General features: G+C 41.8%; 1 protein-coding gene across 1 annotated transcript; it reads left to right on the forward strand.

Annotated features, from left to right (window-relative positions):
* Positions 1-1,279: 1,279 nt before the first annotated feature.
* On the forward strand, positions 1,280-13,791 carry cusr (Copper-only SOD repeat protein). The gene is made up of 10 exons (XM_084005090.1): positions 1,280-1,563; positions 3,987-6,072; positions 6,542-6,641; positions 8,470-8,544; positions 8,743-8,844; positions 10,606-10,738; positions 11,029-11,143; positions 11,766-11,890; positions 12,898-12,978; positions 13,324-13,791. The coding sequence occupies exons 1-10, from the start codon at positions 1,524-1,526 to the stop codon at positions 13,428-13,430; spliced, it is 2,964 nt and encodes a 987-aa protein (XP_083861216.1). The 5' UTR covers positions 1,280-1,523; the 3' UTR covers positions 13,431-13,791.
* Positions 13,792-14,154: the final 363 nt, after the last annotated feature.

Consider the following 14,154-nt stretch of genomic DNA (forward strand, 5'->3'; position numbering starts at 1 on the left):
TGCGACATTGGGATGGTAGGGTCAGAATTTGACGTCAGCAACATGAAAGCATGGATCCATCCTGCCTTGTATCAACGGTTCAGGCTGGTGGTGGTGGTGTAATGGTGTGGGGGATATTTTCTTGGCACGCTTTGGACCCATTAGTACCAATTGAGCATCGTGTCAACGCCACAGCCTACCTGAGTATTGTTGCTGACCATGTCCATCCCTTAATGACCACAGTGTAGCTACCCATCTTCTGATGGCTACTTCCAGCAGCCTAATAAAGTGGCCGGTGAGTGTATGGTATTCCTGTAAAAACCTTAGTGCACATAAATGCAATTATAAGTCTCGACAAAAAAATATTATACTCTCAAAGTCACTTTACAACCGAAATGCTGAGCTGCTAAGACGCCCCTTCCCAGCATGACACAGGATGAATCTCCTCATTACGAAAACAATCGACTACCACTGTCATGTCTCGGCTCTGTTTCTATTTGCTGCAGTCTTTTGCTCTCTGCAAACGTTCCACCGGCGTGCACGCGGTCACGTCACGATTCCAGCTCCTGCTGCAATCAGTGATGTAAACAAGTCCAGTGAAGGACCCGCTCCACTTCACAGGTCCTCCAATATGTGTGAATAGCCGTGCCTACCCCAAATAGGCCACAATGATGGGCTGCTATTCTTGGAACAAGTTACTATTTTCTCCTCTCGCTTTTTAGCCCTCAACCCTGTCACAAGGACAGCTGAGGCACATTCTGTGGAAAGAAAAGACGAGGAGGCAGAAACAGGTCGGAAGGTGAAGAATGAATCAGCTCTGCAATGAGCTGAAAAAAAAAATTATTATTAAATTTATTATTTTTTATAACCCCCATCCATCCATGCATCATTATGTATTCTCTCTTCTACATCTTTGACTGTGGATTGCTGCTGTCATGAGAGAGTTCCTGTATTAGAAACATGCACACAGATCAGTTTATAGCGTAGTAGTACAAAGTGTCATCTTATTTTACCGCAAAGCCTCCTAACAAACAGAAAACAGCAGTTCAATGTCAATGCAACCAACGGCTGTGTGGGACGAGTTACGTCTCTGTGAACAGCCACTAAATATTCCCTCTACATTGTGAACTGATTAAACCAACAGAAGACTAGATCAACAATGCTCCACCTCCACCCATCCACACTGCCAAATATTCATCCTCCCTCCCCTGCGTCCGTGCACAAGACACTGTCGCCCTGTTGACCAATCACAGGCTGACACAGACGTGACTGCAGCAGAAAAACAGATGCACAACGGAGTCTGCGCCAATTTGAAAACCAGTTACACTTGGCATGTGCTCGGGGACTCACTCCATCATCCTGCTGTGATTGAACTTCTTGTGTTGGAGTTTTTTTTTTTTCCTTTTCTTATTCTCACCTATAACTTCAATGAGGATTTGCATGACTTTGCATGACTTCAGTGAAGTTTCTTTTTGTTGCATAATTTCCCATTAATTATAAATAGACCTTTCCTCTTCGCTGCAAGTCTTTTCACACTTCCCATCATGTGCCTTCTGACAGCTGCCCTGCTGCTCTCTTTGCTCGGTGAGTATTTTGAAAACTTTGACCTTTGCATAAAGTGCCACATGGGCCCCTGTAATGATTATTTGGCAGTCTGTTTTTATGTCAGGGGTTTTTAAATGTTCCATGGAGGACAGAGACTTTGTACGTATTCAGATGATCTTTGACTGATAAGTTTATTTCTCAGTTGGCAATGGAGCCTGCAGATTCTCAGCTTTCTCTATCATGCTTAACTTGTTTTGGGGACTAATTGTGCAACAGTCATACCAGCAGGGTAGCTTCATTGATAAAATCTTGCTAGGTTGCAGCCCCCACTGTGAATCCCACTGTGACGAACGGCCACATCAAATCAAATTAGAAACATGTGACTCTCTAACTATAAGAACAGTCAAACCCAATAATGCACACTTATCTGATTTGATGTGGGAATATACAATGACCAACCAATGTGCACGCCACTGTGAAGTCCTTTGTCATTAAATAATATGCGAGCATCCTCAGCATCTGTTCTTTCTTGGGCAGGCGATCCAAAGTTTTAACATGGTTTTAACAGGATGCTGTTCCAGAGGTGAAGATGAAACTGATCAACCCATTTTCTTTAATCTAAAACAAACACGTTTTGCCAATATATGCAATCAGTTCACATACAATACAATGGCTCGCATTTTTACAGTTCAGGAATGTGGTTTGATTTGTTTTTACAACCTTCTAGGTTAAGACTGCTTTAGGAATCCTTTATTGCAACGTTTATAACATCACAACTTTCAGCTTCCATCGGTTAGAAGTCAACTCCTTGGCTTTTAGAAACACTGCAAACGTCCATTATATGTCTAATAAATCTATTTGAATAGGATGCAAATGCTACACAAAATAGAGGTCATGACTTTTATCTCAGAGGAGGAATGGAGTCACTCTGTGAAAGAAGCACTTCCACTATCAACTCTCACAAATGCCATAAATACAAAACGAAAGTGGCTGCAGCAAATTCCCTGCGAATAGAAAGTAAAAGGTGCATACAACCTAATTTGAACATGCATTTTCAGGTGGCCACCGTGTCACCTTCTGTACCAAGCGGCATAATCTAAGTAGTTTAATGATTTTACATACATCACTAATCACTACCTGTGTGTTGCCTGACAAAAGACTGCTTCAGGCTTGGTAATTATAGATCCTTTGAAATGTAACTTTAACGTTGTAATTGTCAGTCAATGTGTTTATCAACGGTAATGACCCGTCACAGCCGTGTCATTTGAATAGGTTAGCAATTTCAGTATAGTCCTACATCACATGCACATTTGCCATAAAAAAAGAAAAAAAAGTGGCAGAATTTTAGGGGGAACAGATTTTCAAATAATGTAATTTTTAATCATCTGAACTTTCTCATCCTTAAGTGTGCCGTGGCCGCCGCTAATAAACCAGTCGCACCAAGCAAATAGGTTGTAACCCTAAACACACACTATTTAACATGTTTTTATATATTTATATCATATTTGTATTATTATTATTATGAATATTGTTAATATTCAGCTTCATCTTGGCACTTTTGTAAATGACTTTAACTTCTTTACACAGGGACTTTATTGCAATTTCTACTTGCTATCTGTCTTTTTAAAATTCGAATACTTTTTTCAAAGCTTAATAAAGAAGTCTCACATTTTTCACTTTGAAATATCTTTCCAATTTTGGCCAATTCGTTTCCAGCTTTTGAATGTATTGTATTAGTGAAACTTTTTCAAAGCATTCTTTCAATTACTACTGTTTGTATGCTAATTTCAGACCTTTTCATGTTTTCACTCTGTGGCGAAATCAGGGCGCTCCGACCGCCACCCGTACTTCTCTGAGTATGTCAGCTATTTCAATAAAACGTCAGGTATCGCTAACAAAATATTTGAATGCTGACAGACTGAGCTAGAGGCAAAAGGGTGGATACATGTGACCCATTTCCCCAATCACTGTTACAGCGTGTATTTTAGAAAAATGTTGTGCACTTCATCATGACAATTTATCCTTACTGGCTCACATATATATACATACATACACAGCTGTAAGCCATGATTGATACGTGAGGCTTGAATTGCTTGTAGCTCATCAGCTTGTGGGGAAGCTTCAGTAGGTAACCCCCCCTCTACGGACCCCATGTAGAAGAGAGGATCAGAGATTAAGATGGAGGAAGAGAAGAACAGAGGGGGCGAGTGGGTCAGACGGGTATTTATGGAGAAGCAGGAAGCAGCACGGTCTGGGTGTGGTCCTGAACTTCTAATAGGTAGATTCAATTTTCCAGCGAACGGTTGACACCCAAAGTCGAAGGTGGACAACTTTTATGTTGTGTGGCGAAACGAAAGCATTTGGAGGTTGTGGTGACGGAAGCGTTCTGGATTGTTCTGATGAACGAGTGTTCATTAACAAAATATGCGCTGCCATCACATCCTCCTTGTCGTTCTTTGCAGGTCCTGTTTCCTGTGGTCAGTTTCTGGTGCCTTTTAACATGGGAGGAGTCACAGGGCAGGTGCACATCAACTACACCTCTCAGACGGCCACTGTCAACGTGTCTGGTGTCGGGTCCTGCGGCTCCCTTAACCTCTCCCTCAGCGTGTTCCCCGTCATGTACGGCCACCACGCTCAGCCCTGTTCTGAAGCGAACGTCGGCTCCAGCGTCTTCACCTTCACAGCGGCTCCGTCCTCGAACCTCGCCATCAACGTGTCACAACTCCTCCAACTCGCCTCAAACCTTGATGACTTCTCGCTGACTTTGCAGACATGCAACGGCACTAAAGCATGCGCGGTTGTTAATCGAGGTCAAACGCTCATGACTTCTCAGGCTAGGTTCACCGGCTCCATCGCGGGTAACGTTTACATACGACTCAACAGAGGACATACCGACGGCCGACTGCTCACAGATCTTGTTGAAATCGGTCGGGCCAGTGCCTCACAAACCAATGTCACTCTCTTTGGATCTACAAGCAGCGCCGCGAGCTGCGATGCTCTTCTCGGGAGCTTGGATCCCTCGGCTCTGACCAATCTGGGTGTCGTCAAAGTCGGAACCCCTTTGCAGCCCGAGAAATCCCGTCTGGACCTGACCAGCTTCAACATCAACAGTCGCTTTCTTCTCTTCCGCGTGGGGCCAAGTTACACGTGTGCTCAGATTTATTTGGTGCCGGGGAAACAGGGGAGCGCCGTTGTGAACATGAACGGGATCAAAGGATACTTCAGCTTCCGCCAGGCTTCTCCTTTCGACGTGACGGAGATGAGGGTGAACCTGACGAACTTACAGAGCAGAGTTGGTCCTTACCACGTCCACAACTTTCCTCTCCCCTCAGTCAGGTCACCTTCATCAAGCCGCTGTTCAAACGACAATGTGGGTGGCCACTGGAATCCGTTCGGCGTTGACACAAGCTCCCCAATGTACCCGAAGATGCCCGGTTCAACCCATGATAAGTACGAGATGGGTGACCTCAGCGCCAAGCACATGTCCCTTGCAGGTAAAAACGACGTGGACGTGATGTTCACGGACTTCAGCCTCCCTCTGTTTGGGCAGAACAGCATCGTGGGTCGCTCAGTTGTGATTCACCTCACAGACGGCGCCCGGTATGTTTGTGCCAGCATCAGCTATCCAGGTGAAGTGATCGTAGGCAGGGCCAGATTTCAGAGCTATGTGGTTGGCGAGGTCTGGTTCACCCAGCTGATGGACAACCCTCTGTCTGATGTATCCATCTTCATGGATCTTTCATATGGAAACCCCTCAAAATCATCAACCAGAAACCACAACTGGCACATTCATACATACCCCATCAGCTCGGAGAGGGATGACGACGAAAGGGCCTGCAGCACGACAGGGGGACACTGGAACCCCTTCAGCGTGAACACAGGGGACAGCAGCTATGCCCTAAACTGTGGCCCGTCCAGTCCCTTATCCTGCGAGGTGGGAGACCTCTCCAACAAACACAGCACCATTAACCTCGGCACCAGAGTTGGTGTAGTGCAAGCAAAAAACTTCTTCACTGATGTCACCTCCTGGCTGCCTGGGTCAGGCATCATCGGCCGCTCTGTAGTCATCCACAAAGCAGAAAGGGGAGGGCCAAGGATTGCGTGTGCCAACGTCACACTTGTGCGGATCCCCAAAGCTAGCCTAGGTCGCTGGCTTGGCTCCCAGATTCCCGGGGGACCGATCCAGTTCTCCCAGGCTGTCCCACAAGGCCCCACGACTATAAACTTATCCCTGATTAACCTGAATTCCTTAGCAGGGGGTTACCATGTTCACGTACTGCCCATCAAACCTGGTAGCTCAGAGCCCTGCTCCAACGCAAACATCCGGGGTCACTTCAACCCGCTAGCCTGGAACACATCAAACAGCCTGGCACCTGGAGCCGGGACCGTGGACCAATATGAGATCGGGGACATGAGCGGAAAGTTTGGGACGCTGAACGGCCTCAACCAGTCTCAGGCTGTATACATGGACCCGGACATGCCATTAACAGGACCCTACAGCATAGTGGGAAGGTCACTGGTGATTCACTACTCAACTAACAGATCGAGGTGAGAACCTGTGTGCGTTTATGTTTATTCTTATGAGAGAAAGAAACCAAAAGAGGGAGAAAGAGAGAAGGAGATGTGAGGAAACATACAAGGTGACCACAGATTCTTCTATCTGAAGAAGAAGTGGTGAGCACTGTAACAATACTGTAGCCACCAACTCTTTTCCTTCCATGTACATTATGAGTCAGAAACAAATCCATTGTAGTAGCTGTTAAATTGGAGTCGTCACTGGTGGCTTCGCTGCAGGAGCGGCCCTCTGGCACAGTGACAGTCGAGGACAATCACAGGTGTAGGATGTCAAAGACATTGTGGCATGTCGTCCTCGCCTTTTGTATTATAACGATTAGATGATCCTCCTCGTTCATTGCGTAGTCAAACATTCTAAAAGGGTAATCCTGTATGATTTGGATATGTTCAGCTAATCTTGTGTTTTTGCGTCTTTCTGTGCGATTGTGTGTTTTCAATGCAGAATGCGGTGTGCTAACATCTCAGCTGATAGAGCTGCGGATGGACAATGGACCATGGCGAAGGCTGTTTTCAACGGTGCAGTGACTGGGACAGTGCAACTGGTAAGAACAACAGCCAAAACCATATCCACAAGCCAATTTATTAATTAATCCATCTATTTTGTACAATACACAATATATTATACTGTGACAGAATGTTCAGTATAATTATAATAAACTATAATAAATATCCCGGTTTTACAGAACTGACAATTTGAAACTTGTAGTCTTCAGTCCCAGACAACGTTGACAGCTTGATTCAACTTTCTATCATATGCAATAGTAAGCTACTCCCCACTTCCCCTTTAAGAAATAGAGGCTGTTCTCTCGTCTCACACCACTTAAAACAAAGATTGCATTTATCTGTCGGTGGCTCACACCAGCAATAACAGTAATCCTCAGCTGCTCAATTTTTGTTGCCCAAGTTCATGGTTGTGCTAAAGGTCAAAACATATTTAATAGAAATGAGAACACAAGGTTGTCGTTTCAAATATAACTTCATAAGGAAGAGAAGAAAAGGCTGCACTTCTGTTTCTGCATACGGAGCTTGATTCCCCTCGCTTCTTTTTGTTTGTGAACAGGTGCAAATGCCATTAATATATATATATACCGTATATATATATTAATGTATTATTACATTGTGTCATGTATTTATAATTGTATTTATATTTATTAATTTATAATTGTTATTATATTAATATATATATATATGGAATTATATCACATTATACGCATTATATAATTTAGAGGCAGAGAAACATTGTCCATTGTCATGGTCATGTAAAAAAAAAAAAAAAAATCACCCTCCATTTTTAGGATAGACCTTCAGCTTGACTGCAGTACATTGTGATATATCTCAGTTCATAAAGTCAAAAGTGATACATAAGTGTGAATCCAATTCAAGTTAAATTCGCCCATCCAGCATGTTTAACATGACAGAAGAAAAACTGTAGGAATCAGGATTCAGTGGAACAGAGCACATAAGGTTTTCTCACGTAAACCTAATAGGAGCCAAGCTGCCACAAAAACATGACAGAGTATTTCTGGACAGACAGTGAATTAATTATGCCTGTGATGGGCCATGGGAAGCATCATTAGCTTAGCTTAGCATTTGTTTTGCTGGCTAGTGAAACCTACAGCCCCCCTGAACCAGGGAGCTCCGTTAGGGAACAGCTGTCTCTGTCAGCCGCCCTTAAGCAGCCCCATACTGAGCTCTGCACTACATCTATGGATAAGAGCTTGTAATACTGTATCTCCTAAGAGGCTATCTTATCAAGGATAGTCTGGGGAAATAGACATTGTCGCTCACAAGAATCTGCTGCATTTGCTCAGGCAGATTTTACTGAGGGTAACAATGAGTGTAAGAATGGCTTAACAGGTTAAGATGCTACATCCTGACCAGGTGGCATCCTCTGGTTCTGAAATGAGAAGCCAATGTGAAAGTGCCTTAAACTTGCATTATTTCTAATGGCCAGCAGGTGGCGACTCCTCTGGTTGTAAAAAAGAAGTCAACAACTCAACTTCTCACTCAATTTATTGCGTCAGTAATCATTGTAAACATGAGTTTACTGTCTTCGTAGCTAGTTTCAATACAACACAATGTTAATTTAGGGGCTGTTTACACAACAATGTTATTGATAATAGTATAAGTTACTAGTAACTTTTTTGGCCGCCTAAAAATGTCTTATTCAGAGTTCGTTGTGCTTAGCTTCCCTCTAGCATGTCAGTTTTTGCCACTGACAATCAAACACCAAGACGGTGACAGCTAAAGTGCTGAACTAGTGGTTTCAAAACCAACAGGTGACATCACGATCAACTGGTGTCCATTTCATTTCAACAAAACGACTAATTGTCTGCTAATGTGTGACATGTTGATTGTTGTTTCTCCCAGCGCCAGCAGATGTTTCCTGATGGGAGTAGCAGTGACCTCACGATGGATGTGGCCCTTCAGTCGACGAGACAAAATGTAAGAGTCATAATAGTCCCTTGGACAATGTTTATTGTGGTCCAGCTAGTTATTTTTCTTGCTTTTGTATGCAATAGGATTGGGAAAATATGATAAATGTGTGTCTGAATCATGTGCTCATTGTTAATGCATGTGTGTGTTTCTGAGACGCATTGCAACCACATAGACAGACAGCAAGTCTACTTGTAATCCCTGCAGACAACTGTGTCCTCCATGTTCATCACAAGCAGCCGGGGCGTCGACACCCGCCAGTGCACCGGCATGGGGAGCACATTCAATCCCTTCAACATGACATCAATGGTGAGAGCAACCTGTCTCTTCTGTAACTGCTCTGGAGGGGTGTTACTTGTATTGAAGCTGCTAAATCAACAGTGTGAATCTAAACCAGCATGTTTGTTACTGCTGTTTGCTGAAACTTAATTATGAATTATTAAAGCTATAGTCTACGATTTGGAATAAAAAAAAAATCCATTCCGTCTATCAGCCGTAGGCCTGCATAGAAATTGACCAATGGGAGCCTTTGCTCCGGAAGGCTCCCATTGGCTCGTACCCTCCATCCAATCCCCTCGTCTCCCCTGCTCCTTGTCATCCCACCTCGTCCCCTCCCACTCCCGCCTCGTCGAATCGTGGAACACTGAAGGGAGGGGTTTGGTTGTAATTATTTAATTTATGCCGATTTTTTGGTCTGATTTTGCTCAGCTAAATTTCATACGTCTTGATATCAGCTGGCATCACCGCTACAAAAATAGGAGATGATCTGGCTAACATCACTGACAGTATGTCAACAAAGCAACTACATTCAAATCAGTTTCAGTAATTACATACGTTACATATTACATATTACATCAGCCTGATATCTAAGGAAACAGTTTACGAATCAGAATGAGAATGAGAAAAAAAACAGTTTAGATAGTAAATGCTTCATTATATCGTGTATGATCAAATGGTGTTTGTCTGGCAAATAGTCTCATGTTTTTGTGCATCTCTGAAAAACTTCCCATTTTCATTATTTCCCATCATAACTGTTAATTATAGTACCTATAATTAACAGTAATTGAAGTAACTATTATTACTGCTAATTACAGGTAATTAACAGTAATAATTATAGTACCTATTGTTACTGTTAAAGGCAGAGTAGAACATTTGGAAAAACAGAGGCTTTTATTTCTAACATATCGTCGAACCGAAAACATCCTGTCCTGTCGTTCAGACCTCTATCCAAAGCCACGCCCCACGAACACGAGAGATCGCTGAGAAGAGGAGCGCAACATCTACTGTGCGAGCCAATTCTAATTGTTTTAGAGCATTCAGAACAAAGCCTCACTTTCCTATGGCTGAATCATGCCTTTGTTTAGAGAACTATTGTAGATCATAACGAGTAGTTATGAGGTTTAGGATCTGTAATAAAACCACCTGGCATGCATGTTTATACCAGACAGAACCCCACATTGACTAGGATCGTATGACCTCCGTCGTAGCAGACAACCTTCGCCGCAGGATAGCGCTCTGCAGATCTATTATATAACTGTATCCTTGTCCACCTTCAGTGTGCAGAACCTCCACGTCCTAGACTTCTTGGTATACAAATTGTTGTACATGGCATGAGAAAAAAGAGTTCAACCTTAGTGGAATGTTCATATTACCTTACGTGGGGTAAGGTAATATCCCACATGCTCGTGATCGGCAGAGTGCATGCAATCAGGAAGTAAGCAAGCAGGTCGTCCAATTATTTTCTCCAGTCCGACATTTTGACATTTTCTGCCACGGCTCCAGGTGATATTTTATTACTTTTTTTATGTTTTTATGTCAGATACAAAGTTTTTCAGAATAGCATCACTTACTCAACCTTTAATTGTAGCACCTAATTTGTGAAATTAGTTGCAACAATTGTTTTCTCAGTTGGAACTTTCTACTAGTGCTGAGAAGGAAGGCTTTTATTTCTGTATTGTTTTTTTCTAACCACATTACCAGTAAACGTCATATAACATTTATAAATAACCACAAAACTGTGCTTTCGTGGTTTACATGTACTTCACTTCCTTCTTTCTATTCCCCCTTCAGAGCTCCAGCTGCTCCCTCCTAAACCCTCTGAGCTGTGTGGTGGGTGAGGTCTCCGTGAGACAAGGCCCCATCAGTCTGACTGAGGGGCAGGTCCTCACTGACAGCATCATAGATCTCGCAGGAGAAAACACAGGTACACCGACATTGTTGTTTCCAGTGTATTCTATAAGAGTTAAAGATTTCCATACTTTATTGTTAATTAAAATGTAATTGTTTCGAACACATCACAAATAATTAGATAGAAGAAGAATAACGAATCTTAGCAATAACAATATGTTGTTGGGGAGCAATAATGTATATGCAATCATATCCCAGATTAATAAATTAATACATAATATGTGTCCAAAAAGAAACAGGCAGGAGTAAAGCCTTACGTGGTCCCAGTAGAAATGCTATAAAGGTGAATGTTGTGTGTGTTTGTAGTGGTCTTTAGATCTGTGTTGCTGAAGAATGGAGACAGCATCGTCGCATGTGCAGACATCCTGCCAGAATCCCCTTCAGCAGAGCAAACCTTCCCCAACGTGACAAGCTTCAACAGGTGATGCAATAACAATGGCGTGGGGTTGGTAGGGTCATCTGAGATTCCTTTTTATGTTTTCTCTGTAGACTGTGGCACTTTGCCATGGGGTCCGCGAAATAATTTACTATGAATAATAATATAATTCATAATTGTGACAGACAGCAATAAGTTAATCATGTTCACTTACTGAAATAACTTAAAAGTAAAAAGGCTGTCAAGTTGAGTCCAAATGTGATTTGAATAAAATCACTCTCTTTTTAAAAGTATATGAATTGTGGGACTAATGACAGTGGGACTAATCAGGGATTATCTCAACTTAAAAAAAAAGATTCAATTTAAGTTAAAACACAAATCATCTAAAACAGACAAAAAGAGAGGGCAGTTTAGATTAATAATTTCCTTATTTTACTCATCATAAAATAACTTGCTATCTATGATGTGCCATGAAACACTGACTGATGACATGTGTTACATTTCTCAGTCTGATCAGCTGTCAAATGGTACATTTTGATATTTAAAGAAAAAGTCCTTTACGTATTAATAGTAAACATAAAATCCCAGTGACTCGATCACTTCTTGTGATCTTATTATACAGTGTTACTCATAATCATTACAAATTTAAATTTTTTTTTTTCCACAGTTTTGACTTCCGTAAGAGGGTTGCAACTGTCCTGGGGGTGGACAAAACAAGAGTCACCATCCTGCCCAACTCTCTCAGCTCTGATGATGGTGGGAGGTGCCAGAAAGTCACATTCATGGTGTCCGGTAAGGAAGAAACCCTCTAAAAATAAGACGTTACCCTATAAATAGAACAATGTGTCTAACTGGCAATAACAGGGCAATTATTCCAGTAATGGTGATGTGAGAAAGTGAGTGAATATTCATTTCTCTGCCTTGTTTTATATTGGTAGTCATATAAAAATGATCATAGCCATTAACCATCTCAACAGATCCTTTATGAATAATGTGATGGCACACTTCTGAAAGAATTCCCTTTGAGTGGTCATAAACACTTGTGGCCCATTAACACACCTCACCTCCTTGTTCGTGACTGGAGCCTATTTTAATGAGCACTGGGTCAAAGTCACTGAACAGGGCAGGGCTGACGAGACTAATGAAACACAGGTAAAACACAGACAGGAAATCAATATACAGAGGACACAAGAGGCAAGGAACTTCAAAATAAAACAGGAAATCAACCAAACAAAACATAAGACCATCACAACTGTATGTCAAGAAGGATACAGAAATGCCAAAGGGGGTCACAATAAACAGTAAACAAACAATGATGTCATATGAGTCCTAAAGGAGAATTAAAATAGTATCAAAGCTGATTTAGTAGGAGCCTACTACATTATGGCCAGGACTGTTCTCTCCTGCATTCAAAACAACACAAAAGTTTTTTGTGTGTGAGATATAATCTCAATCTATCAGCCTATATATGCACAGCGTGTAAGCCTATAAACATTTCAGGCTTCCAGGACCTGTACGGGCAAACCGTGTGCCCAGGCTGTATTCATCAGGACAATGAACAATTACAGGCATTGAAAAATCTTTAGAAAACCTGAAAAATTGCTCAGTAACCTGACGCTGACGGGGGGGACAGAGAAGTATTTATGGCCTCACAAGTCTCCCACAAGCTGCAGCGTTGACTATTGCAATGAAAAGGCCTCCTTCATCACCATCCTCACCATCACGTATAACAAATCAGTCACTGTGGCCTGGAGAGTCTGTGTGTAATTAAGCATTGTCACATTGTCTGTATCCTAAAGGGGATGTCAGCGAAGAGCGAATGAAGACCGTCAAAACCAGCGAGGAGATGGGCATGTTCATGGAGTCTGACTCATGCACAAGTAAGTACCCTCCACACTGTGTTTATACATGTAACCACCTCTCAGAAAGACACATTCTTTTGTTACGTAAATGTTGATTTTGACGGAGAGAAATTGTGCTGTAGGTAATCTATTATAGACTATATTAGTTTCGCAAAATGTCTAGACGTAGCTGGTTTATGTTTTTTTGATGGGGGCTTGAAGGTAACACTTTTCAGGAGGGTATATGTCTATTCATTTTAATAAAAATGATTTGAGTACAGAAGTAGCACACTGAGTCATAGTCCTCTTTTAATAGAGTTGAATTTCTCATATAACAATAATAATGATGAGTGAATAAAGAATAACCTGTGGGCACTTTTTCAGATGTGACGCCTTCAGGAAGCGCAGGTCGACTGCTGATGCCAGGGATGTTTCTTCTGGGCTTAATGTTTATTGCTGCCTGCCTGCTGCCACCTACAGTTTATTTATAGCTCAGAGATACGGCCAGTGGGGATGAATGCATCCTCATACTGTAAAACTGCTATTAAATGTAGCCCACCAAATGACACGATGCCCATCTGTTTAATCGTCAAGCAAATAATGGTGTTCTTTTGTACAAATGACCTTGTGTAATAATAATTTTAGGCAACGAGCTATCCATTAACTATTCAGAGTAGCCTTGAGAGAAGTTTTCCGCAACCTATTGCTCATGTTTTATTCATTTACAATGTTAAATGGGCGGGGGAAATGAAACATGGAACTCATTTATGCACAATCTACATATTCATGTCAAAATATCTGTAAATATCTGGAAAATTGTGAATAAAATACAATAATGTTTGTATGTCTGGAGCCAATAATCTATTCTTTTTTAATAGGCTAAACATATTTATTATACACTTGGCATGGTACGAGTTCCTTATAAGGCATCATTAAAATAGTTTGTGACTCATCACTTCATTAATGGTTCATAATTAACTATTTCTTTATATATTAGTTATAATGATCTTCATCCTAGGTCTTTTCATCTCTTTAGTTCATCAGTTACCCTGCTCCCATTGACCCACGACCTTCTAAAAAATGGCTGCTGTTTATTGATGGTTTGCCTCATAGCTTATCCTTCCTTGTAATAGATTAGATATTAAAATATTTAAAAAAACACATTAAAATTGATTAATTAAACTTGCTTTTCAGTAAATAGGGGGAATCCAAGGG

This window comes from Eutrigla gurnardus (genome assembly GCF_963514095.1).
Source record: "Eutrigla gurnardus genome assembly, chromosome: 3".
Taxonomy (NCBI): domain Eukaryota; kingdom Metazoa; phylum Chordata; class Actinopteri; order Perciformes; family Triglidae; genus Eutrigla; species Eutrigla gurnardus.